The 27,890-nt window shown below is 47.4% G+C and overlaps 1 protein-coding gene across 1 annotated transcript in view; it reads left to right on the forward strand.

The window, feature by feature from the left end:
* The window catches only part of impg2a (interphotoreceptor matrix proteoglycan 2a), a 53,205-nt gene that overhangs the window by 12,864 nt on the left and 12,451 nt on the right, over positions 1-27,890 (forward strand). The window contains exons 7-12 of the mRNA XM_042320097.1: positions 8,146-8,351; positions 16,375-16,433; positions 18,462-18,482; positions 21,636-21,889; positions 25,086-25,144; positions 27,043-27,507. Coding sequence (XP_042176031.1) covers positions 8,146-8,351; positions 16,375-16,433; positions 18,462-18,482; positions 21,636-21,889; positions 25,086-25,144; positions 27,043-27,507 — 1,064 coding nt within the window. The remainder of the gene's footprint in view (positions 1-8,145; positions 8,352-16,374; positions 16,434-18,461; positions 18,483-21,635; positions 21,890-25,085; positions 25,145-27,042; positions 27,508-27,890) is intronic.

Below are 27,890 nucleotides of genomic sequence, written 5' to 3' on the forward strand. Positions count from 1 at the left end.
GCTGTGGCAGTCATGAAATTTCATCAGCTGGTTATTGTCGTGCAAAAGACTGCCGGTCTCATGGTAATTTTACTTTGAATTAGCATAAACACGTCAAGCATCTCCAGTCCTCCATGCATACAACCTGCATACAAACGTCTAATATATTAATTTAATATACACCATCACAATAAATCCATTATTAATTTTAGTCAGGTCTAAAGAAGCATTATGAGATGAAGAAAATTTATTTCAGAAGAACAGCATATGAGTTGGCTTACTGTATGTTATCTGGCTATGCTCAGGGCCATAGGATGTAGGCTTATTCATTTAGCTGACAATACATGCTTGTAAGTCCCATGCTATTATTTCATCTTATGTGATTTTATAGTAAGAAGAATATAATTCAACTTAGCTGAATATAACAGAAAGGATATTTTTCCCATTCCCGAGTGAGTGTACATATGAAGTGGTTATGTTGAGGTAAAAGTGATCATTTGAAACAGGTTCTATAAGATACATTTAGAGTTATTAGGTAACTTTAGTTGTGAATGATACGAACCATAGAAATCAAAAACATATATGGGCTGCATGATGCGACTATAGGCTGATGATGATTTGAGAAAGTCGCAAAAAATCTTGTGCTCTGTTTCTTGCCTCATGCTGCACAGCTCTTCTCTCATCAAGTGCTCATATTTTCACCCATCAGACTATTCTCAATTGAGTCTAGTCTTTTCTAATATGTAAAATTAGTTTAGATTTAGAATGGCCCATTATGAAATGGGCAGGAACTGGGGCAGGAACTGGGGCAGGAACTGGGGCAGGATTAGGGGCAGGAACAGGGGCAGGAACTGGGGCAGGAGCAGGGGCAGGATTAGGGGCAGGATTAGGGGCAGGAACAGGGGCAGGAACTGGGGCAGGAACAGTGGCAGGATTAGGGTCAGGAACAGGGGCAGGAACAGGGGCACGATTAGGGGCAGGAACAGGGGTAAAATGACATGTCATCCATATGCACTCTAATAGTGATTGGAGGCCACTTTCCTGCTGGTTTGTTTTTCAATCATGCTGGGTAGGTTACTGTGGTTATTTCACTCCATGCATCAACCACTGTTTGAGGAGCATGCAGCCTCTTGCTGCGTAACAGGTGATATTCCGCCCAAACTCTGTATTCCATGGGCTCTCCAACCCTGTTCCTGCAGCTACCCAGTACTCTGTATGCCATGGGCTCTCCAACCCTGTTCCTGCAGCTACCCAGTACTCTGTATGCCATGGGCTCTCCAACCCTGTTCCTGCAGCTACCCAGTACTCTGTATTCCATGGGCTCTCCAACCCTGTTACCAGCTACCCAGTTCTGTATGCCATGGGCTCTCCAACCCTGTTCCTGCAGCTACCCAGTACTCTGTATGCCATGGGCTCTCCAACCCTGTTCCTGCAGCTACCCAGTACTCTGTATGTCATGGGCTCTCCAACCCTGTTCCTACAGCTACCCAGTACTCTGTATTCCATGGGCTATCCAACCCTGTTCCTACAGCTACCCAGTACTCTGTATGCCATGGGCTCTCCAACCTGTTCCTGCAGCTACCCAGTACTCTGTATGCCATGGGCTCTCCAACCCTGTTCCTACAGCTACCCAGTACTCTGTATTCCATGGGCTCTCCAACCCTGTTCCTACAGCTACCCAGTACTCTGTATGCCATGGGCTCTCCAACCCTGTTCCTGCAGCTACCCAGTACTCTGTATGCCATGGGCTCTCCAACCCTGTTCCTGCAGCTACCCAGTACTCTGTATGTCATGGGCTCTCCAACCCTGTTCCTGCAGCTACCCAGTACTCTGTATTCCATGGGCTCTCCAACCCTGTTCCTGCAGCTACCCAGTACTCTGTATTCCATGGGCTCTCCAACCCTGTTCCTGCAGCTACCCAGTACTCTGTATGCCATGGGCTCTCCAACCCTGTTCCTACAGCTACCCAGTACTCTGTATTCCATGGGCTCTCCAACCCTGTTCCTGCAGCTACCCAGTACTCTGTATGCCATGGGCTCTCCAACCCTGTTCCTGCAGCTACCCAGTACTCTGTATGCCATGGGCTCTCCAACCCTGTTCCTGCAGCTACCCAGTACTCTGTATGCCATGGGCTCTCCAACCCTGTTCCTGCAGCTACCCAGTACTCTGTATGCCATGGGCTCTCCAACCCTGTTCCTGCAGCTACCCAGTACTCTGTGTGCCATGGGCTCTCCAACTCTGTTCCTGCAGCTACCCAGTACTCTGTATTCCATGGGCTCTCCAACCCTGTTCCTGCAGCTACCCAGTACTCTGTATTCCATGGGCTCTCCAACCCTGTTCCTGCAGCTACCCAGTACTCTGTATTCCATGGGCTCTCCAACCCTGTTCCTGCAGCTACCCAGTACTCTGTATTCCATGGGCTCTCCAACCCTGTTCCTGCAGCTACCCAGTACTCTGTATTCCATGGGCTCTCCAACCCTGTTCCTGCAGCTACCCAGTACTCTGTATTCCATGGGCTCTCCAACCCTGTTCCTGCAGCTACCCAGTACTCTGTATTCCATGGGCTCTCCAACCCTGTTCCTGCAGCTACCCAGTACTCTGTATGCCATGGGCTCTCCAACCCTGTTCCTGCAGCTACCCAGTACTCTGTATGCCATGGGCTCTCCAACCTGTTCCTGCAGCTACCCAGTACTCTGTATTCCATGGGCTCTCCAACCCTGTTCCTGCAGCTACCCAGTACTCTGTATGCCATGGGCTCTCCAACCCTGTTCCTGCAGCTACCCAGTACTCTGTATGTCATGGGCTCTCCAACCCTGTTCCTACAGCTACCCAGTACTCTGTATTCCATGGGCTCTCCAACCCTGTTCCTACAGCTACCCAGTACTCTGTATGCCATGGGCTCTCCAACCCTGTTCCTGCAGCTACCCAGTACTCTGTATGCCATGGGCTCTCCAACCCTGTTCCCAGCTACCCAGTACTCTGTATTCCATGGGCTCTCCAACCCTGTTCCTACAGCTACCCAGTACTCTGTATGCCATGGGCTCTCCAACCCTGTTCCTACAGCTACCCAGTACTCTGTATTCCATGGGCTCTCCAACCCTGTTCCTGCAGCTACCCAGTACTCTGTATGCCATGGGCTCTCCAACCCTGTTCCTGCAGCTACCCAGTACTCTGTATGTCATGGGCTCTCCAACCCTGTTCCTACAGCTACCCAGTACTCTGTATTCCATGGGCTATCCAACCCTGTTCCTACAGCTACCCAGTACTCTGTATGCCATGGGCTCTCCAACTCTGTTCCTGCAGCTACCCAGTACTCTGTATGCCATGGGCTCTCCAACCCTGTTCCTACAGCTACCCAGTACTCTGTATTCCATGGGCTCTCCAACCCTGTTCCTACAGCTACCCAGTACTCTGTATGCCATGGGCTCTACCCTGTTCCTACAGCTACCCAGTATATGCCATGGGCTCTCCAACCCTGTTCCTGCAGCTACCCAGTACTCTGTATGTCATGGGCTCTCCAACCCTGTTCCTGCAGCTACCCAGTACTCTGTATTCCATGGGCTCTCCAACCCTGTTCCTGCAGCTACCCAGTACTCTGTATTCCATGGGCTCTCCAACCCTGTTCCTGCAGCTACCCAGTACTCTGTATGCCATGGGCTCTCCAACCCTGTTCCTACAGCTACCCAGTACTCTGTATTCCATGGGCTCTCCAACCCTGTTCCTGCCATGGGCTACCCTGTTCCTGCAGCTACCCAGTACTCTGTATGCCATGGGCTCTCCAACCCTGTTCCTACAGCTACCCAGTACTCTGTATTCCATGGGCTCTCCAACCCTGTTCCTACAGCTACCCAGTACTCTGTATGTCATGGGCTCTCCAGTACTGTTCCTGCAGCTACCCAGCACTCTGTATGCCATGGGCTCTCCAACCCTGTTCCACAGCTACCCAGTACTCTGTATGCCATGGGCTCTCCAACCCTGTTCCTACAGCTACCCAGTACTCTGTATGCCATGGGCTCTCCAACCCTGTTCCTACAGCTACCCAGTACTCTGTATGCCATGGGCTCTCCAACCCTGTTCCTGCAGCTACCCAGTACTCTGTATGCCATGGGCTCTCCAACCCTGTTCCTGCAGCTACCCAGTACTCTGTATTCCATGGGCTCTCCAACCCTGTTCCTGCAGCTACCCAGTACTCTGTATGCCATGGGCTCTCCAACCCTGTTCCTGCAGCTACCCAGTACTCTGTATGCCATGGGCTCTCCAACCCTGTTCCTGCAGCTACCCAGTACTCTGTATTCCATGGGCTCTCCAACCCTGTTCCTGCAGCTACCCAGTACTCTGTATTCCATGGGCTCTCCAACCCTGTTCCTGCAGCTACCCAGTACTCTGTATTCCATGGGCTCTCCAACCCTGTTCCAGCTACCCAGTACTCTGTATTCCATGGGCTCTCCAACCCTGTTCCTGCAGCTACCCAGTACTCTGTATGCCATGGGCTCTCCTACCCTGTTCCTGCTACCCAGTACTCTGTATGCCATGGGCTCTCCAACCCTGTTCCTGCAGCTACCCAGTACTCTGTATACCATGGGCCCTCCAACACTGCAGATACGCAGTACTCTGTATGTTATGGGCTCTCCAACACTGCAGCTACCCAGTACTCTGTATGCCATGGGCTCTCCAACCCTGTTCCTGTAGCTACCCAGTACCTTGTATACCATGGGCTCTCCAACCCTGTTCCTGCAGCTACCCAGTACTCTGTATGTCATGGGCTCTCCAACAATGTTCCTGCTACCCAGTACTCTGTATGTCATGGGCTCTCCTACCCTGTTCCTGTAGCTACCCAGTACTCTGTATCCCATGGGCTCTCCAACCCTGTTCCTGCAGCTACCCAGTACTCTGTATGCCATGGGCTCTCCAACCCTGTTCCTGCAGCTACCCAGTACTCTGTATTCCATGGGCTCTCCAACCCTGTTCCTGCAGCTACCCAGTACTCTGTATGCCATGGGCTCTCCAACCCTGTTCCTGCAGCTACCCAGTACTCTGTATGCCATGGGCTCTCCAACCCTGTTCCTGCAGCTACCCAGTACTCTGTATGCCATGGGCTGTCCAACCCTGTTCCTGCAGCTACCCAGTACTCTGTATTCCATGGGCTCTCCAACCCTGTTCCTGCAGCTACCCAGTACTCTGTATTCCATGGGCTCTCCAACCCTGTTCCTGCAGCTACCCAGTACTCTGTATGCCATGGGCTCTCCAACCCTGTTCCTGCAGCTACCCAGTACTCTGTATGCCATGGGCTCTCCAACCCTGTTCCTGCAGCTACCCAGTACTCTGTATACCATGGGCTCTCCAACCCTGTTCCTGCAGCTACCCAGTACTCTGTATGCCATGGGCTCTCCAACCCTGTTCCTGCAGCTACCCAGTACTCTGTATTCCATGGGCTCTCCAACCCTGTTCCTGCAGCTACCCAGTACTCTGTATGCCATGGGCTGTCCAACCCTGTTCCTGCAGCTACCCAGTACTCTGTATGTCATGGGCTCTCCAACCCTGTTCCTGCAGCTACCCAGTACTCTGTATGCCATGGGCTCTCCAACTCTGTTCCTGCAGCTACCCAGTACTCTGTATGCCATGGGCTCTCCAACCCTGTTCCTGCAGCTACCCAGTACTCTGTATGCCATGGGCTCTCCAACCCTGTTCATCGATAGTAACATGTTTTCACAAGAAACATATTTAATTAAACTGTTGACAGACCCTCTCTCTGCGCGCTCGAGAATGGAATGAAAGAGATAGGGGAGGAGATGGAAAACATGTTGGTGAGATATTCTGTAGCTATAGGTAAGGTGTCAGCCGATTAATTATGAAAATATAAAAAATGCCCTCAAAGGCGATTACTAGAATTTGTTCAGTTTTGGAGTATACAGTGCATTCTGGAGTATGCAGGTATTCAGAACCCTTGACTTTTTTCACATTTTGTGACGTTACAGCCTTATTCTAAATTTGATTACATAATTACATACAACATTTTTCCCTCATAAATCTAAACACAATACCTCATAATGAAAAAGACTTGATTGGAGTCCACCTATGGTAAATTCAATTGATTGGACATGATTTGGAAAGACACACACCTGTCTATGTAAGGTCCCACAGTTGACAGTGGATGTCAGAACAAAGAACCTGACGGTCACTCTGACAGAACTCTAGAGTTCCACTGTGGAGATGGGAGAACCTTCCAGAAGGACAACCATCTCTGCAGCATCCCACCAATCAGACTTTTATGGTGGAGTGGCCAGATGGATGCCACTCCTCAATAAAAGGCACATGGCAGCCCGCTTGGAGTTTGCCAAAAGGCACCAAAGGACTCAGACCATGAGAAACAAGATTCTCTGGTCTGATGAAAACAAGATTGAACTCTTTGGCATGAATGCCAAGCATCACATCTGGAGGAAACCTGGCACCATCCTACGGTGAAGGATGGTGGTGGCAGCGTCATACTGTGGGGATGTTTTTCAGTGACAGGGACTGGGAGACTAGTCAGGATCGAGGGAAAGATGAATGGAGCAAAGTACAGAGAGATCCTTGATGAAAACCTGTTCCAGAGCGCCCAGGACCTCAGACTGGGGTGAAGGTTCACATTCCAACAGGACAGCGACCCTAAGGTCACAGCCAAGACAATGCAGGAGTGGTTTCAGGACAAGTCTCTGAATGTCCTTGAGTGGCCCAGCTGGAGCCCGAACTTGAACCCGATCGAACATCTCTGGAGAGACCTGAAAATAGCTGTGCAGGGATGCTCCCCATCCAACCTGACAGAGCTTGAGAGGATTTGCAGAGAAGAATGGGAGAAACTTCCCAAATACAGGTGTGCCAAGCTTGTCGTGTCATACCCAAGAAGACTTCCAAAGGTGATTCAACAAAGTACTGAGTAAAAAGTCTGAATACTTATGTAAAGGTTTTTGCTTTGTCATTACAGGGTGTTGTGTGTAGATTGACTAGGTGACATTTAAAAAAAATCTATTTTAGAATAAGGATGTTAACGTATCAAAATTTGGAAAAAGTCAAGGGATCTGAATATTTTCGAATGAACTGTAAGCTAAACCAATTCTATACCAAAGACATCTTAAATCAGTTTAAAAAATAAATACAAATCTGCTGTGTGTAAACTTCGGTAGGCTATGTATTGTATGTATAATGCCTCAATCATTATTTTAATTCAGGTTTTTTTTGGGGGGGGGGAGATTGGGCTCGTATACTGTTTAGGCCATTGCCGATACATTAACTCTAATATGCATATGGGTGTTTTTAATGAATCATCACCTTAGAAAGTGCTGTCCATTTCATTGTTTGGCTTTGAAACAACATCCACAATGACCATGTTTTCCACTTCTTCAAATTGATCAATCACAGTGAGGTGAGTTTTAAAAGCACGATACTGTTTTGATGATAAGTGTTTGATGTGATTTTAGATTGATGTCAGAGTTGTTAGAGGGACAGTAGAGAGCCCTGAGTATCAGGCCATTAGAACCTGATGGAGGGACAATAGAGCCCCGAGTACCAGGCCATTAGGACCTGATAGAGGGACCATAGATCGCTGAGTACCAGGCCATTAGGACCTGATGGAGGGACAATAGAGCCCCGAGTACCAGGCCATTAGGACCTGATAGAGGGACAATAGATCGCTGAATACCAGGCCATTAGGACCTGATGGAGGGACAGTAGAGACCTGAGTACCAGGCCATTAGGACCTGATGGAAGGACAACAGAGCCCTGAGTACCAGGCCATTAGGACCTGATGGAGGGACAGTGAAGGCCTGAGTACCAGGCCATTAGGACCTGATGTTCATTAGTGAGTTGGTTAAGACCAACACATGTCCTGAGTACATAAGAGGAGATTACCATGAACAGTCACATGGAATTTCACTGCGGTCATGACTCTCTGTGTGGCGGCATTATGGTCACCTCAACAGCCCTAGGTACACTTACCAGGATTTGTCTAAAGAACATACTGATCTGGGTCCCACAACTTTGTGCAGGCTTTTGTTCCAGACCATTACCAATGTACCTGAGTCGGCTAATTAACTAAATATAAAGAGCTTGATTAAGTTGAATTAGACATCAGTGTTATAAGAAAAGTGCTGCTTTCTTAAAAACACCAACCTTTCTCTCCCTAACCCCCAGAGCTCATCATAGAAGGGGCAGAGGTGGAGCTTCCCACAGAACCCACCAATGACATAGAGATGGAAGTGTTGGAGTGGCCTACTCGGGCCCATTTGGAGCAGGTGGTTGAGCTGAGTATCTTGCTGAAGGGAGAGAGGTACAGCGATGCTCTTAGAGACACTGCCAGCTTCCAGTACCAGACACTCAACCAGCAGTTCATTGACAAGGTACGACTCAGAAATGTCTGTTTCCCTCTTTATCTCTCTCCTTCTCTCTACCTCATTCACTCATTCCTACTTCACATTCTTTCCTCCCAACATGATATCATAGGAAATCTTTATCCTGGCCCGTTAAAAAAAAGAAAAAAGAAGAGAGGTAATGTTTTGATGATGTTTTTCTCAATACATTTGCAATCAATGGGAAAGATAAGTGTCACAGGGTTGACAATTTTCTTGTTATCCTCCTCTCTCCCTCTTTCTCTCCCCCCTCCTACACCCTCTCCCTCTTTCCCCTCTGTCCTCATCCCTCACTCTCCCCCTTCTCTCTCTTCCTCCTCCCCCTGCATTCTGTCTCTCTCCTTTCCCTGCCTCCCCTTCCTCTCATCTCTCTCTATCCCTCCTCTCTCCCATCTCTGGCTGTATGTTGACTCTCTCTCTCTCCCCTTCTGCTTTCTCTCCCCCTCCTACACCCTCTCCCTCTTTCCCCTCTCTCCTCATCCCTCACTCTCCCCCTTCTTTCTCTCTCATCCCCCTCCATTTTCTCACAAACACAGACAGACAGGCAGTTAGGCAGACAGAAAGACATGCAGGCTGGCAGACAGTTTCAAGTTTTCAAGTCAATTGAAAAAATGTGACACAAATCCTCTTCAGAATTAATTCAAGAATTCATAAAAAGGCTCTTTGTTTCTGGATCTGCAAGACCATTGTGTCCAATGGAGGTCAAAAAATGATTTTGGGTCGATTGACTTCAAATTACATATGCCGTGTCATGATGGTCCCCTGATCACAAATATGTACAATTTGGGAAGATGAAATCTTTTTAACCTGTTGAAACCACCCCTATGATCCCCAATGAAGTACTTCCCTCTAGTCGCAGGAAGCTGAAATTCAATGTACGGCCTCCGTGGGACACTTTTTAACGATGCCCTGTGTTTCAAGACTGTACATTAAGAACTTACCATTCTACAGAGGAAGGAAGACCGTGTTTTGTGTAACTGCAGGGAGAGTGAAGGACCATGTTGAGGATTCCGTTTGCCACAGGAAGCTGAGCCTCAACATAGGCCATCCCTATAAGGTCACGATTGCATGTGTACAAGGACGGTTAGCTGGCTCAATCGCAGGCCATGGGGGCATTATGGTTATGTGAGGGCTGTAGGTGATGCTTTTCTATGGAAGAAAGGCGTTCATCTCGGTGGGACAAAGTTTTCACCCTCCCTGAAGAGTACATTTTGCATGGTAGGCTGGCGTTCATCGGGAAGCGTCTATTGAACAAGACCATAAATTAATTTTGCTTCTAGCCTCAAATGTTCTGCCAATGTCACTCTAAAACACATTAACTCTAGACCAGTCTTCAAGTGAGACCTACCTTTCTGCCATGTAGTGGGGAGAGGGGCAAATGAATTGTTAATTGATTAAGGTTAGGGTTATGTCTAGGATTGAGGCCCTAACCCTTGCTTCATGTCCACATCCCAGCTCAACCCTAACCCTAGCTTCATGTTCACTCCCAGCTCAACCTTAACCCTAGCTTCATGTTCACTCCCAGCTCAACCTTAACCCTAGCTTAGTGTCCACTCCCAGCTCAACCTTAACCCTAGCTTCATGTCCACTCCCAGCTCAACCCTAACCCTAGCTTCATGTTCACTCCCAGCTCAACCCTAACCCTAGCTTCATGTCCACTCCCAGCTCAACCCTAACCCTAGCTTAGTGTCCACTCCCAGCTCAACCCTAACCCTAGCTTCATGTCCACTCCCAGCTCAACCTTAACCCTAGCTTCATGTCCACTCCCAGCTCAACCCTAACCCTAGCTTCATGTTCACTCCCAGCTCAACCTTAACCTTAGCTTCATGTCCACTCCCAGCTCAACCCTAACCCTAGCTTCATGTCCACTCCCAGCTCAACCTTAACCTTAGCTTCATGTCCACTCCCAGCTCAACCTTAACCTTAGCTTCATGTCCACTCCCAGCTCAACCTTAACCTTAGCTTCATGTCCACTCCCAGCTCAACCCTAACCCTAGCTTAGTGTCCACTCCCAGCTCAACCCTAACCCTAGCTTCATGTCCACTCCCAGCTCAACCCTAACCTTAGCTTCATGTCCACTCCCAGCTCAACCTTAACCCTAGCTTCATGTCCACTCCCAGCTCAACCTTAACCCTAGCTTCATGTCCACTCCCAGCTCAACCTTAACCCTAGCTTCATGTCCACTCCCAGCTCAACCCTAACCCTAGCTTCATGTCCACTCCCAGCTCAACCCTAACCCTAGCTTCATGTTCACTCCCAGCTCAACCCTAACCTTAGCTTCATGTCCACTCCCAGCTCAACCCTAACCCTAGCTTCATGTTCACTCCCAGCTCAACCCTAACCCTAGCTTCATGTTCACTCCCAGCTCAACCCTAACCCTAGCTTCATGTTCACTCCCAGCTCAACCTTAACCCTAGCTTAGTGTCCACTCCCAGCTCAACCCTAACCCTAGCTTCATGTTCACTCCCAGCTCAACCCTAACCCTAGCTTCATGTTCACTCCCAGCTCAACCCTAACCCTAGCTTCATGTTCACTCCCAGCTCAACCCTAACCCTAGCTTCATGTCCACTCCCAGCTCAACCCTAACCCTAGCTTCATGTTCACTCCCAGCTCAACCCTAACCCTAGCTTCATGTTCACTCCCAGCTCAACCCTAACCCTAGCTTCATGTCCATATCCCAGTATAACCCTAACCCTAGCTTCATGTCCACTCCCAGCTCAACCCTAACCCTAGCTTCATGTCCACTCCCAGCTCAACCCTAACCCTAGCTTCATGTTCACTCCCAGCTCAACCCTAACCTTAGCTTCATGTCCACTCCCAGCTCAACCCTAACCCTAGCTTCATGTTCACTCCCAGCTCAACCCTAACCCTAGCTTCATGTTCACTCCCAGCTCAACCCTAACCCTAGCTTCATGTTCACTCCCAGCTCAACCTTAACCCTAGCTTAGTGTCCACTCCCAGCTCAACCCTAACCCTAGCTTCATGTTCACTCCCAGCTCAACCCTAACCCTAGCTTCATGTTCACTCCCAGCTCAACCCTAACCCTAGCTTCATGTTCACTCCCAGCTCAACCTTAACCCTAGCTTCATGTCCACTCCCAGCTCAACCCTAACCCTAGCTTCATGTCCACTCCCAGCTCAACCCTAACCCTAGCTTCATGTTCACTCCCAGCTCAACCCTAACCTTAGCTTCATGTCCACTCCCAGCTCAACCCTAACCCTAGCTTCATGTTCACTCCCAGCTCAACCCTAACCCTAGCTTCATGTCCACTCCCAGCTCAACCCTAACCCTAGCTTCATGTTCACTCCCAGCTCAACCTTAACCCTAGCTTAGTGTCCACTCCCAGCTCAACCCTAACCCTAGCTTCATGTTCACTCCCAGCTCAACCTTAACCCTAGCTTCATGTCCACTCCCAGCTCAACCCTAACCCTAGCTTCATGTCCACTCCCAGCTCAACCCTAACCCTAGCTTCATGTTCACTCCCAGCTCAACCCTAACCTTAGCTTCATGTCCACTCCCAGCTCAACCCTAACCCTAGCTTCATGTTCACTCCCAGCTCAACCTTAACCCTAGCTTCATGTCCACTCCCAGCTCAACCTTAACCCTAGCTTCATGTCCACTCCCAGCTCAACCCTAACCCTAGCTTCATGTCCACTCCCAGCTCAACCCTAACCCTAGCTTCATGTTCACTCCCAGCTCAACCCTAACCTTAGCTTCATGTCCCTCCCAGCTCAACCCTAACCCTAGCTTCATGTTCACTCCCAGCTCAACCCTAACCCTAGCTTCATGTTCACTCCCAGCTCAACCCTAACCCTAGCTTCATGTTCACTCCCAGCTCAACCTTAACCCTAGCAGTGTCCACTCCCAGCTCAACCCTAACCCTAGCTTCATGTTCACTCCCAGCTCAACCCTAACCCTAGCTTCATGTTCACTCCCAGCTCAACCCTAACCCTAGCTTCATGTTCACTCCCAGCTCAACCTTAACCCTAGCATTCACCACTCCCAGCTCAACCCTAACCCTAGCTTCATGTCCACTCCCAGCTCAACCCTAACCCTAGCTTCATGTTCACTCCCAGCTCAACCCTAACCTTAGCTTCATGTCCACTCCCAGCTCAACCCTAACCCTAGCTTCATGTTCACTCCCAGCTCAACCCTAACCCTAGCTTCATGTTCACTCCCAGCTCAACCCTAACCCTAGCTTCATGTTCACTCCCAGCTCAACCTTAACCCTAGCTTAGTGTCCACTCCCAGCTCAACCCTAACCCTAGCTTCATGTTCACTCCCAGCTCAACCTTAACCCTAGCTTCATGTCCACTCCCAGCTCAACCCTAACCCTAGCTTCATGTCCACTCCCAGCTCAACCCTAACCCTAGCTTCATGTTCACTCCCAGCTCAACCCTAACCTTAGCTTCATGTCCACTCCCAGCTCAACCCTAACCCTAGCTTCATGTTCACTCCCAGCTCAACCCTAACCCTAGCTTCATGTTCACTCCCAGCTCAACCCTAACCCTAGCTTCATGTTCACTCCCAGCTCAACCCTAACCCTAGCTTCATGTTCACTCCCAGCTCAACCCTAACCCTAGCTTAGTGTCCACTCCCAGCTCAACCCTAACCCTAGCTTCATGTCCACTCCCAGCTCAACCCTAACCTTAGCTTCATGTCCACATCCCAGCTCAACCCTAACCCTAGCTTCATGTTCACTCCCAGCTCAACCCTAACCTTAGCTTCATGTCCACATCCCAGCTCAACCCTAATCCTAGCTTCATGTTCACTCCCAGCTCAACCTTAACCCTAGCTTCATGTTCACTCCCAGCTCAACCCTAACCCTAGCTTCATGTTCACTCCCAGCTCAACCCTAACCCTAGCTTCATGTTCACTCCCAGCTCAACCCTAACCCTAGCTTCATGTTCACTCCCAGCTCAACCCTAACCTTAGCTTCATGTTCACTCCCAGCTCAACCCTAACCTTAGCTTCATGTCCACTCCCAGCTCAACCCTAACCTTAGCTTCATGTCCACATCCCAGCTCAACCCTAACCCTAGCTTCATGTTCACTCCCAGCTCAACCCTAACCCTAGCTTCATGTTCACTCCCAGCTCAACCCTAACCCTAGCTTCATGTTCACTCCCAGCTCAACCTTAACCCTAGCTTCATGTTCACTCCCAGCTCAACCCTAACCCTAGCTTCATGTCCACTCCCAGCTCAACCCTAATGCTAGCCATAACCCAACACTAACTTATTGTCCACATCCCAGCTCAACCCTAACTCCAAGAGCTGAGCCAAGATGTGAAGGCAAATGTGTTATGGTTATGGCTGGTTTGAGCCGGGATGTGGACAGCTAGGGTAAGGTTTAGGTTTGAGTTTAGAGTCTGTCTGTCTTCCTGCCTGCCTGTCTCTCTGTCTGTCTGAGTGGATATGTGTCTGTCTGTCTGAGTGGATATGTGTCTGTCTGAGTGGATATCTGTATGTCTGTCTGTCTGTCTGAGTGGATGTCTGTCTGTCTCTGTCTGTCTGTCTCTTTTTTTGCCTTGAATGCAATGTATTGACTTATGCTCCAATACACTTGATGCATATCTATGTGTCAATATCCTGTCTGTGAAGGTGGGAAAGGAGATAAAAAGTTGGAGGGAGCCGAGAGGAGGGAGCCGAGAGGAGGGAGCCGAGAGGAGGGAGCCGAGAGGAGGGAGCCGAGAGGAGGGAGCGAGAGGTGGGAGGCGAGAGGAGGGAGGCGAGAGGTGGGAGGCGAGAGGAGGAGGGAGGCGGGAGGAGGGAGGCGAGAGGAGGGAGGCGAGAGGAGGGAGGCGAGAGGAGGGAGCGAGAGGAGGGAGGCGAGAGGTGGGAGGCGAGAGGTGGGAGGCGAGAGGAGGGAGCCGAGAGGAGGGAGGCGAGAGGAGGGAGGCGAGAGGAGGGAGGCGAGAGGAGGGAGGCGAGAGGAGGGAGCCGAGAGGAGGGAGCCGAGAGGAGGGAGCCGAGAGGAGGGGGGAAAGAAGGAAGGAGATAAAATGGGGAGAAGGGAGAGAGGAGAGACAGAGGGAGAGAGGGTGAAGTTGTGAGGGGGAAAGAAGGAAGGAGATAAAATGGGGAGAAGGGGAGAGAGGAGAGACAGAGGGAGAGAGGGTGAAGTTGTGAGGGGGGAAAGAGAGAGAGGGAGGAGAAAGAGGGAGGTAGAGAGCGAGAGAGGAGCGTCATGTCTCTGAAGTCTTTCTCTATGCGTCCATATTGTGATGTTCATCTTTCCTCATTGAATGCAAGGTATTCACTTAGATATCAACCATCTGACACTCATCTTTTCCCATTGACAGCAATGTATTGATAAACATCAACCCTGTGACAATCATCTTTTCCCATTGACTGCAATGTATTGATAAACATCAACCCTGTGACACTCATCTTTTCCCATTGACTGCAATGTATTGATAAACATCAACCCTGTGACAATCATCTTTTCCCATTGACAGCAATGTATTGATAAACATCAACCCTGTGACAATCATATTTTCCCATTGACAGCAATGTATTGATAAACATCAACCCTGTGACAATCATCTTTTCCCATTGACAGCAATGTATTGAGAAAAACATTAGCTGCATTTGACCTTTTTTGTAAAGAATGTGCCAGAATGAAGTTTCAAGGCTGCTAATGGGCTGTTCCTTTCTCTTTCAGCGTTCCTTCTCTCATTTCTCCACTTCACTCCTTTACAGTACTTATTTCTTCCACTCTTTCCTTCTCCCTTCTCACTATCCTTTCATCTCGCTCCTCCTGTCATCTGTATCTCCTCTAAATCTTCCCTCTAATCCTCCCTCAACCTTTTCTACTCTCTCCATCCCTTTTGTCCTCTTCTGGCATCTCCTAATCCATCACTTTGTTTGTAGGCTCTGAGGCTATAGGTAGTCATTTTTCATTTGAACACACACAGTCAGGGCACTATAAAGAACCCACACAGTTTGAAATTCCCTTCATTTGACTGTTGGTATTGTACACTAGGCATACTGCATACTCTGTGTGAAAAGATGTTGAAAGTTAGAGTTTATGATGTAGCTTGAGGCCGCAAGAGAGACTGGAATAGAGAAAGCAGGACACACACACTCACTCACACACAGATAACTTTCCTCCACCATCAAGGCTTTTTGACTGAGAACAAATAGGTCAGACATTTTACTGCTGCTGGGAAAATAAGATGTTTTTGACTCTCCCCTGGAAGCCGTTAATGTACTCATTATTACTCTGTCCATAGCCTGCGGGAAGTAGTTTGACGGATGGGGTGCTAACAATTTTTTGTTGTCATGGCGGGACAATGCTGCACAATGCAGCACCCCGAATTCCCACGGCTATGACTCTGTATTAAACTTTTATCATTCTGTGTATGGAAAGGGGGAGGGAGATAGACAATGAAAGAAGGAGAGAGACAGGAGGAGGAGAGGGACGGACATGTTTGGAAAAACACAATCTGACGATTAAAGAAGTCGGCTGTGTTGCCAAGTGTGTCAGAATAATAGTGATTGCAAAAGCAGGGTATTTGCCACACTGTTTGGGAAAGGTAGAAGAGGGTGTAATGGCAGGGTTGTTGGCACACTGAAACGTAATTCAACTTTATCACTGAGGAGGTGTTCCACAATGCTGGGTCCACGAGTCAGCAAAACCATGGTTCTCTTCACAAAACACTCACTAGCATCTAGCAACAAGGTTCAATTAGAGGTCTGAGTGAGTAGTCACTAGATGGCCATGCTAGAAATCAAATCAAATCAAACCAAATTGTATTGGTCACATATTTAGCAAATATTATTGTGGTTGTAGTGAAATGCTTGAGTTCCTAGCTCCAACAGTGCAGTAATATCTAACAATTCACAACAATACACACAAATCTAAAAGTAAAAGAATGGAATTAAAGTAAAATAATGGAATTAAAGAGCTATAAAATAACGGTTAAATAAAATAAATAAATAAAAAGAGGACATAAACTAGCAATATCCTCAGAATTAACTGTTGAACTCAAGGTGACCTCGTTGTGTTTGCAGATAGAAGATGCTCTGGGGGGACTGCCAGGCTTGAAGAGTGTGACTGTGCTGGAGTTCAGGTCAGTCTCTACTGTAGTGGTGTATTTGCCTGGTCCTGGTCACATTAGGATGTGATTTAGTTTAGCCAACTCCCTTAGCTATCATTGGAATGCTATACTGGACATATGTATGGCAAGACAGCAATAATCTGAAGAGTTGGATAAAACACACACACCTGTGTGGTGTAGGCCATTGATTTGATGCACTGACCTGACCTTCTCACCTGATCTTTGTCAAACATAATTTCTTTAGATAAAGTGTGTTTAGTTGTCCCCCACCATGAAATCGGGGAGGGGACCGTGGATCGGTTTCCGTTCCATCTGTCCGTCCGTTAATCACACGCGATATGTCATACATGACTGGCCCGATTTTGACGACATTGAATGATGTGTCTTGTCATAGAGATCCAGTATTTACAAAGCAAGAGGAATGACTGGGCCCAAAATCTGTCTTCTACAGCAGGTGGCGTTATTTCTTTGGCACATGACGTGGAGTAGCCTACAGGAAGTGGATTATCTCAGGAGACTGGCTGGCCTGGCAACATCTGCCGAGCTCACCGGGCCAGTTAATCAAGTTTTCATATGGTTCGCTTGGGTCAGTAGCCTACATGTTAAAACTCCAACACAACAACAAAAAATGTATTGGTATTTAATCCAGCTTTTTGTTATCAACCAGCATTCGGTTTCTAAGCGGAAGTAAGAATGTCAAAACCTTCCCTCTCAGGCTCGAGTAAAGCCTGCCTGGAGGCGGGAAGCATATCAACTCAGAGTTGAACATCGGCACTCGCATTCAAAAGCCCTCCACCTGCTTTAGTCTTTTTTCATATCAGACACAGAAAGATTTACACAGGCCCGACACTATGGAACTGCTTGCTTGTCAAGACATAAACATTATTTACACAAATCTCTTGTTGGTTAAATACAAAGGGCCGAGTAATACTATTATGTAGTCTAGGCCTATATAATTATTTAGAAACCAGATGAATTCCTGAAGCTGTTCATGAGCTATGTTGTTTATTTATCAGCTTAATATAACCTGTCTGGTAGCAAGTGTGTGCAACTCACACACAGTTGATTGGTGCAAGGGAAGAAATGGGTTCTAATAAACTCAGTCGCTGCACAATATTCCCAAATGCAATCTTGGGAAAATACAACCGTTTTTGACTGCAATTATTGAAAAGAGCAGGGTCCCAGCTTTTAAGTTCTGTGTGATTTATTCCTCAACTCAAATTGTTGTGCAATTGTCAGCGTTTTACAATCGTGAGTGTCTGGCATTACAATAAAAGTAATGAATGGAGGGAAGCGCATCAGCTATTCGAATGCATAAACGGTAGGGCTATAGAGAACACAGGAGGTTGGTGGCATCTTAGTTGTGGAGTACGGGGTCATAGTATTGGCTGGAGTTTAAAGATTCGAATGGTATTAAATACATCAAACACATGCTTTCCTGTGTTTGATCCCATCCCATTTACTCAATTTCAGTCTTTATTATGAGCCCGTCCTCCCTTGATAGAGTACCACAGTATGAGTTATAATACCCATAAAACCTAGAGGTCAAATAGGGAGATCATATTTAGAGTCTGTGATCTATTTTTATTTATTTAATTTAGTGTATTTTACCCCCTTTTCTATCTTGTCTCATCGCTGTAACTCCCCAACGGGCTCGGAAGGCGAAGGTCGAGTCATGCGTCCTCCGAAACATGACCTGCAAAACCACACTTCCTAACACCCGCCCGCTTAACCCGGAAACCAGCCGCACATGAAACACTGTTCACCTGACGACTGGCGTCAGCCTGCAGGCGCACAGCCCGCCACAAGGAGTCACTAGAGCGCGATGAGCCAAGTAAAGCCCCCCGGCCAAAGCCTCCCCTAACCCGTATGACACTGGGCCAATTGTGCACCGCCCTATGGGACTCCCGATCACGGCCGGTTGTAATACAGCCCGGGATCGAACCCGGGTCTGTAGTGACACCTCTAGCACTGCGATGCAGTGTTTTAGACCGCTGCTCCACTCGGGACCTGAGATCTAATTTTTTGATTTGTTTTCAGGTTTCAGAAGGATGCCCAAGGGTGAGTATAGACCCTTACCTGTAGTCCTGGATGTGTATAGCCAGTAGGCTAGTAATCTGACCCTAGATCTGTGGTTAAGGATAACCTAGTCTTGAGTGTTTGTGTGTGTGTCCATACTTGCGAACATAAGCAACTATTTCCATTTAAACAGATTCTCTGGCACAAAATGCATATCAGCCAATTCAATTCGTTGATTTACTTGCAGGCAAGAGAAAGCTAAATTGAAGCTGTTTCCATCAGATAACATGGCACACGTCAGCCATATGCTAACCTCAACAGGTGGCACTGATCACAAATTCTTCATAAGCCTATCAAAGATCTTAGACTTTGTATCCACCAACCAATGGCATTTCTTGAAATAAGTCAACCCTAGCCACTACAGGGATATTAAAAACCTAAAAATTCAAGATTTACTTTTGTTTCGTTGGTCTGTGACAAAATGTTGTGTGCCAATATTGCATTGATGCATCCTTGACTAGGCTACTAGCTACTACTAACATTAGACAACGTTTTCACATTTTTTCAAATATGACAAAATCCTACTTGTTTATCTGTTTCACACACATCCATGTGCTTTTATGGAAAAAACATGTATATTTAACATTAATTTAAAAAACAAAAAACAAAGAGCCTTATGGATTTGTCAAACAACAGTCATCTAGACCAGGGGGTTCTCACACTTTTACCACGTCTATTTCTATGTGCACAGGCACTGTTCATGACACAAACTGTTCACACCCCTCTTGTTGGTGGAGAAAATTGTGCAGGTTTTAAGCTTATTTCCTGCAATTCTACACATTTTGGCATGGGGTGCAAAGAACATTTAGCTGTTTTAAAGCTAAATGTATTGCAATTCTATACATTTTGGCATGTCTAATGTGTATTCATGTGATTTTTCAGTTACCAAATAATTACAAAAATATCTATCTTCTAAAAAAACATTAGCTGACATAGGCTAGTTGATCAGGACATTTCTGACAAGTTATAAATCTCTAAGCTATGCAATGACTAACATGACAAGAGGAACTGATGATGCACTACCCTGATGATACACAAGGTGCATTCTTGTGCGCCATGAGTTCATCTGACTCTGGGGAAGTAGATAAAGGGCCTCATTGTTAAAATCCCAAAGTATCCCTTTAATGGTGTTAGGGTGGTAGCTCGCCTGGTAAGAAGGATAAGGGCGTGGCTTGACAATGAACCAGCTGCTTCTTAACCCCAAACCAGGAGAGGAGCTCATCTCTGAGGCTTTATGCCTGCTACCTAACCCCAACCCAGGAGAGGAGCTCATCTATGGCGCTTTATGCCTGCTACCTAACCCCAACCCAGGAGAGGAGCTCATCTATGGCGCTTTATGGCTGCTACCTAACCCCAACCCAGGAGAGGAGCTCATCTATGGCGCTTTATGGCTGCTACCTAACCCCAACCCAGGAGAGGAGCTCATCTATGGCGCTTTATGACTGCTACCTAACCCCAACCCATGAGAGGAGCTCATCTATGGCGCTTTATGGCTGCTACCTAACCCCAACCCAGGAGAGGAGCTCATCTATGGCACTTTATGGCTGCTACCTAAACCCAACCCAGGAGAGGATCTCATCTATGGCGCTTTATGGCTGCTACCTAACCCCAACCCAGGAGAGGAGCTCATCTATGGCACTTTATGGCTGCTACCTAACCCCAACCCAGGAGAGGAGCTCATCTATGGCGCTTTATGGCTGCTACCTAACCCCAACCCAGGAGAGGAGCACATCTATGGCACTTTATGGCTGCTACCTAACTCCAACCCATGAGAGGAGCTCATCTATGGCGCTTTATGGCTGCTACCTAACCCCAACCCAGGAGAGGAGCTCATCTCTGAGGCTTTATGCCCACTGCAATCAGCTTCCTGGCCTGTCACTGTCAACAGTTGGGACAGACAGGTATGGAGAGATACGCACACACGCACGAGTCATGCAGCAGTCCTCTGCTCATGCAATTACGTGGGACTACTAAGAAAAGCCTTGCTCTCTTCTGAGTGGTCATTCCAGATTCCCAGGTCAGTAGCGCTACAGTGTGGATCTGACCGGAGCTCCGCAGTAGGGCCAGCAGCAGAAGAGTATAAAAGAACATCAACTAGTTTCAAGTGTCATTAAACACTTGTGAAAGTGTTCGTACTGTTTTCCCAGTGTGAGCTGTCAGCAGGAAAACTGGGATCTGGGATGTGGTGGTGCAGTGGGCCGATTACAGGCACGTGCCTCATACTGGGCCAAGCCAAGCCTGCTGAGACATCTAGGTCAAGGGGAGAAGAGAAGAGCTCTCTGGAGCCATATGAAGTCTGATAGATGGCTTTTTCCACACAGTTAGGTTCCACATCAAGAGTCTGTTGTGGGGTGTTTGTCGTGTTTATGACCATATTGATCACTCGGGTGGCTGGGCTGGTTGGATGGAAGTCATGGAAGTTATAGATGATGCTTCAGACGGGTGTAAATCTATCACACTACTACCATCTATCATTTCAGAATAGTCCAAAAAAGTACTGTGTTTGGAACTCTACTCTTCCCAGGGAAACTGTTTTCCTGTTAGAGACTCTGATTCTAGCTAATCATATTATAGACAGTAGATTCATAAACTGATCAATAAAATTATGTATCAATTGATAGTGAAATTTGATAGGTTTTCCATGGGTGTATGGGTGGATAGATGTTGATGGTGGAGGAATGGATGGATATACACTACCTTTCAAAAGCTTGGGGTCACTTAAACATTTCCTTGTTTTTGTCCATTTAAAATAACATCAAATTGATCAGATCAATTAGCCTTTTAAAATGATAAACTTGGATTAGCTAACACAACGTGCCATTGGAACACAGGAGTGGTGGTTGCTGATAATGGGCCTCTGTACGCCTATGTAGATATTCCATTAGAAATCAGCCGTTTCCAGCTATAATAGTCATTTACAACATTAAGAATGTCTACACTGAATTTCCGATCAATTTGATGTTATTTTAATGGACACTAAATGTTCTTTTCTTTCAAAAACAAGGAAATGTCGAAGTGACCCCAAGGTTTTGAATGGTAGTGTATATTTACTAGATTGATATATTCATAGATTGATTGACAGATCAACTGACAGATTAACTGACTGATGTATCTGTACATGTATTGCCTGTGCAGGTTGGATGGCGTAGTGGTGGTCTATGCGGTGACGGTGGAGGTGGAAGGGGAGGGGGTGAGCAGTGAGCAGTTGGACTACCTGACCCTGCAGTCCAACCTGGTGGAGAACTCCTACAGAGAGCTGAAGGAGAGGCCCACAGTGGTCTACAACATCACTGACTTCAGGAACAACATCACTGAGGCCCTGCTAAATGACAACATCATCAGAGACACAACCCTGGCCCTGGACCCTGACTTACTGCAACTAGAGAGTGGTAAGACACACCGCACTACTCAACACTGCCGTGCAATACACTGTCTATACACTACCATACACAGTAAAACGACTATACACAGTACTCTGGCACTGTAGCCAGACTAACTATGAGTGGTAAAATATACATTATGAACCAGGTGGTTTGAGCCCTGAATCCTGATTCGCTGAACACCGTGATATATTTAAGTGAGAATGCCCAAGATGCTGGTGTTTGGAGGATATATTGGCATGGGTGTTGTTAGACCCGAGACAAAGCCAATATATATCCTCCAAACATCGGCTTCAAGGGCATTATCACTTTTAATGGGTTACCAACCTATTCAAATAATGATTTAAATATTTTCATTAAAAACTTTATTTTTATGAATTTGTTCAAACTATTTCATCCTTCAAGGAGATAAAGTCCCGACACAAATCTAGGGTTACTATCCAAACTGGCTGGTCGTTCATTCTATCGGTTCGGTTGTCAGAGACGTGACCCAGTCGTTAAGCCTTTTTGTTCTAAATCTATGGATGCGACACAGTCATTCGTTCTAAATGTTCCATTGCCATGATGGCTGGCAACATTCTTACCCCTTGCTTGCTCGCTGGCCAACTTTGGCAAACACAGTCACCTCAAACGAAGTGGTGTTGAAGGGCCAGTAGGAGGCACCCTTTCCTCTGGTCTAAAAAAGATCCCATTGCCCTCTGTAGGGTGCCGTCTTTCGAATGGGATGCTAAACGGGTGTCCTGACTCTCTGTGGTCAGTAAAAGATCCCATGGCACTTATCATAAGAGTAGTGGTGTTAACCCCAGTGTCCTGGCTAAATTCCCAATCTGGCCCTCATACCATCATGGCCACCTAATCACCCGCTTCCAATTGGCTCATTCATCACCCCTCCTCTCCCCTGTAACTATTCCACAGGTCTTTGCTGTAAATGAGAATGTGTTCTCAGTGAACTTACCTGGTAAAACAGTGGAGCCATAGTAACAGCAAAGTAGCTTTGCGTTTAAGATGTTTTCTAGTGATTTTTTGGGGATTCATTCATAACAATGAGCTAATGACATGCGATTTCACCTGGCATAGAAAATCTTCTCTCTCGCCAGGCCACTGTTCAGCGAACACATTTTTTGTATTTTGGTATTTTATCAGGAGTGGTAAGACATACAGCACTACCAAACACTACTGTACAATACACTGTATATATACACTACCATACACAGCAAAACCACTATAATGAACTGTTGCGATAGCAGCAGTTACTCTTCCTGGGGTCCACACAGAACATGAAACATGACATAATACAGAACATCAATAGACAAGAACAGCTCAAGGACAGAACTACACAATCACTTAAAACTGAAGCTGTAATGACAGCAAACTATCTGCATTTAATTTTTTAATTTTTTATATATCCATAAAAATAATGCTGATAAATGATTTTGACTGGCTGAAAAAAGCTGCCAGCCTGTCTGTCTCATCCTGACTCCCGACACGTTCATTACCATGGGACAGCTGAAGATTGAATTTCAATGTTGAAACAATGTTGCAAATGTCTGAGAGGCAGACAGCAAGGTTATTACAAATCTCCGCTGTTGAAAACCAAATGCTGGTCTAAAAGAAATACAAGATAATGTATAGATGCTTTTTTCAGTGTAGATCTAGTTTATAAATTGCCCGGCTGGGCTGACGAGACAGTGGATTGTGCAGTCAGATGGAACAGAGTAAATAGGCATTTCAACGTCATAGATTTAGCCTGAGCGAACTTGTGGAATAGACACCGCCTGGAATGCGGTTTTAATCAATCAGCATCCAGGATTAGACCCACCCGTTGTATAACAGACCGTATACCATGGGTATGACAAACCATGTCACTGGCTCTCTGGGGCCTCATTTCCTTCATTCTATTCAACAGCGCTTTGTCTTACACAGTGTTTTGTGGTGATTTCTGTTCAGAAGTGGGTCCTTTTTGATGAACAAATAACAGACTCCACATTTATTAAGACTATGATTTTACTCTGCAACAGTTAAATCTAGCTCATTAAACAGTCTTTGATAGAAGTGAGACAACTGGATTTGAAAAATCAGAGCCCTTACCTCTCTCTCTCTCTCCCTCTACTTCATCTATTATTTTTGCTGGGTTCCAGTGCTTCAGTTACACACACACGTACACACACACACACACACACGTACACACACACACACACACACACACACACACACACACACACACACACACACACACACACACACACACACACACACACACACACACACACACACACACACACACACACACACACACACACACACTAGATTTAGCTAGCCAGTAAGTAGGTTAGCTCTAACTCCTGGCAGGGTTTTGTCCAGCGAATGGAACACGTTCTATGGTAATGATGATAATACCATCTCCCTGGTCTATTGGAATTCTCCATGACAGTGTTGTAAAAGAGTTGCTGTCATTAGTTTACTGTGTTTCCCTGAAGATGGATGCCGTCTGACGGCCTGATTCATTATGTGCCGAGACATCTGATATGAGGGGTAAATAATGTCAGATGCCTGCCTGGCACAGTGTGTGGTGACTTACAGGCACTGCTTGGTTCCAAGCTGTCGCCACCAGGCTCCAGTCCCAGGCTCCAGTCCCAGGCTCCAGGCCTGATGGTAAATGCAGTAATGGTCTTGGCCCATAGTGGCAGGTATAGGGGCTAGATCTCTAGGGTGATTAGTAGTAGGTGATTAGTTTCCTCTTAGGTAAACACATAGTCGGCACCACCGCTGTCAGGACTGGGGAGAGGACAAATGGATTATCCAGAAAAGATGGAGAGTGTTTAAACGTCATTCCTCCAGTACATTATTAGAGAAAGTTTGACTTATTATGCAGTTAAGTTTGGTTTCCAACTGCCATCTTTGTTGGGTGGATGGACTCAAGTGTGGGAAGGGAAAGGGGATACGTAGTCAGTTACACAACTGAATGCATTCAACTGAAATGTGTCTTCCGCATTTAACACAACCCCTCTGAATCAGTGGACATCATGGGCGCCCAGGGAGCAGTTGTTGAACCAACAACCTTTCGGTTACTGGCCCAACGCTCTTAATCACTCGGCTACCTCCCTCCGCTATAGGGAAGAACCTGTTGTTGTTTTAATGATCAGGTTTGATTGAATAGGCCTCCCTATGACTCACAGTATTGACCCTGTCCTCTTTGACTCTACAGTGTCTAGTGTTCCTGAGTCCATCGAGTCTACGGCTGGAATTACCAAGGATGACTGCTTGGTAAGTCAGCCTTTGACCCTTGAGCTCCAGTTGGTCCAGAGGTTATTTCTGGGAAACAGTGAGAGGCAGAATCCTATATGGCTGTGATGATGTATGCTGAGCGTTCAGCTATATAAATATCAAAAACAAATCCAACAAGGAGTGCTTGTCAGCATGGAGTATATTAGAATGTTGTGGTGGAGGCAGTGTCTTACTGAGACTGCTGCTAGGTGGTGTTAACCAGGACTCTCCTGTCTAGTGGTGAGACTGCTGCTAGGTGGTGTTAACCAGGACTCTCCTGTCTAGTGGTGAGACTGCTGCTAGGTGGTGTTAACCAGGACTCTCCTGTCTAGTGGTGAGACTGCTGCTAGGTGGCGTTAACCAGGACTCTCCTGTCTAGTGGTGAGACTGCTGCTAGGTGGTGTTAACCAGGACTCTCCTGTCTAGTGGTGAGACTGCTGCTAGGTGGCGTTAACCAGGACTCTCCTGTCTAGTGGTGAGACTGCTGCTAGGTGGCGTTAACCAGGACTCTCCTGTCTAGTGGTGAGACTGCTGCTAGGTGGCGTTAACCAGGACTCTCCTGTCTAGTGGTGAGACTGCTGCTAGGTGGCGTTAACCAGGACTCTCCTGTCTAGTGGTGAGACTGCTGCTAGGTGGCGTTAACCAGGACTCTCCTGTCTAGTGGTGAGACTGCTGCTAGGTGGCGTTAACCAGGACTCTCCTGTCTAGTGGTGAGACTGCTGCTAGGTGGTGTTAACCAGGACTCTCCTGTCTAGTGGTGAGACTGCTGCTAGGTGGCGTTAACCAGGACTCTCCTGTCTAGTGGTGAGACTGCTGCTAGGTGGTGTTAACCAGAACTCTCCTGTCTAGTGGTGAGACTGCTGCTAGGTGGTGTTAACCAGGACTCTCCTGTCTAGTGGTGAGACTGCTGCTAGGTGGCGTTAACCAGGACTCTCCTGTCTAGTGGTGAGACTGCTGCTAGGTGGCGTTAACCAGGACTCTCCTGTCTAGTGGTGAGACTGCTGCTAGGTGGTGTTAACCAGGACTCTCCTGTCTAGTGGTGAGACTGCTGCTAGGTGGTGTTAACCAGGACTCTGCTGTCTAGTGGTGAGACAGCTGCTAGGTGGTGTTAACCAGGACTCTCCTGTTTAGTGGTGAGACTGCTGCTAGGTGGTGTTAACTAGGGCTCTCCTGGAAGTAAGGGATGAGGTGAAGGCTTTGAGGATTAGATTGGCTCTTGATATAATAATCCACTACTATTCTGGGGCTACAGAGTTACAGTGAGAGAGAGAGGGAGGGAGAGAGAGCGAGAGAGGGAGGGAGGTTATCACTCAGTTTGTGAATGCAGGACCCTATGATCTTTGTGGATTCTGCCAGTAGACTAGCAGCTGTATTGTGATAAACAGAGCAGGGAGCTCCAGTCTTGGTCTTGGACAGTAACTGGGTCTGCTGGTTTACTTGCCTGCTAAGGCCCTACATGATTAATTGGAGTAATTACATGGACTGGAAGAGGTTGGCAAACTACCAGTCAGTAACTGGCATTTACAGCCAACTACACATAACAGAAGCACTAGGCATCGAGCTGCCCAGAAACAGACTACAATATCTTAGACTTTAGAGTTCTCTCTATCAGACAGAAGCCAATTCAAGTTTTATCAGGTAGTGTTATGCCTTGGAGTAGCTGTCACACCATGTAGGTAGATTAAACTTAATAACAATATGCAAAGGATGTATATGTAAGTAAATCCTTTTTGTCAGTCATTAAGGCATGGAAACCTATAATTCCCCATTTTGATTATAATAGTATGGAGTTCAGGGTTGGGGTCAATTCCATGTCCTGAATTGACTGAAATGGAATGGAACTACAACCTAATTGTGTGACAGTTTAGGTTATAATGTGTTTCTCCTCTAATGTCCAGGAGGAAATCTTGGCTACTGAGATGACCCCAGATGCCTCTGAGGTTAAAGCTGAGGATGTGGTGATGGGGGAGAATGATGTCATTGTTCTGGCAGAGAGCGTGACCCTCCCCCCTGAGCCAGAGGTGACCATCGATGACACGGGGATGGAGGAGGAGGGTCTGCTGTTGGGGAACACTGTGGCTACAGAGAGCCCTCCCCCGGAGCTCCTCCCTGCAGACCCTGTCTCCCCCGAGCAGCCAGAGGGCAGTACGCTCCCCAAGCCTCCTCTGGAGATAGAGCCCTCTGGGTCAGGTGTTGACAGACTTGAGGACCTGCCCTTCCAGCCCGAGGAAGAAGAAGAGCCAGCCTCAGCTGCAGAAGAGGAATATACCATAGAAGAAGAGGTCGTTTTGGAAGAGGTGATCATAGAGGAAGAGATCTTAACAGAGGAAGCAGAATCGAAGGTCCCCCCTGAGGAAGAGCAGGTAGAGGAGGAAGCAGTGGAGATCCCTGAGGAAGAGGAGGAAGAGGGGGAAGTAGTGGAGGTCCCTGAGGAAGAGGAGGTAAAGGAGGAAGCAGTGGAGGTCCCTGAGGAAGAGGGGGAAGAGGAGGAAGCAGTGGAGGTCCCTGAGGAAGTGGTGGTAGAAGAGGAAGTAGTGGAGGTCCCTGAGGAAGAGGTGGAAGAGGAGGAAGCAGTGGAGGTCCCTGAGGAAGAGGAGGAAGCAGTGGAGGTTCCTGAGGAAGAGGAGGAAGCAGTGGAGTTCTCTGATGAAGAGGAAGTAGTGGAGGTCCCTGAGGAAGAGGTGGTAGTGGAGGTCCCTGAGGAAGAGGAGGAAGCAATGGAGGTCCCTGAGGAAGAGGAGGTAGA

This window comes from Oncorhynchus tshawytscha, linkage group LG03 (assembly GCF_018296145.1).
Source record: "Oncorhynchus tshawytscha isolate Ot180627B linkage group LG03, Otsh_v2.0, whole genome shotgun sequence".
NCBI lineage: Eukaryota > Metazoa > Chordata > Actinopteri > Salmoniformes > Salmonidae > Oncorhynchus > Oncorhynchus tshawytscha.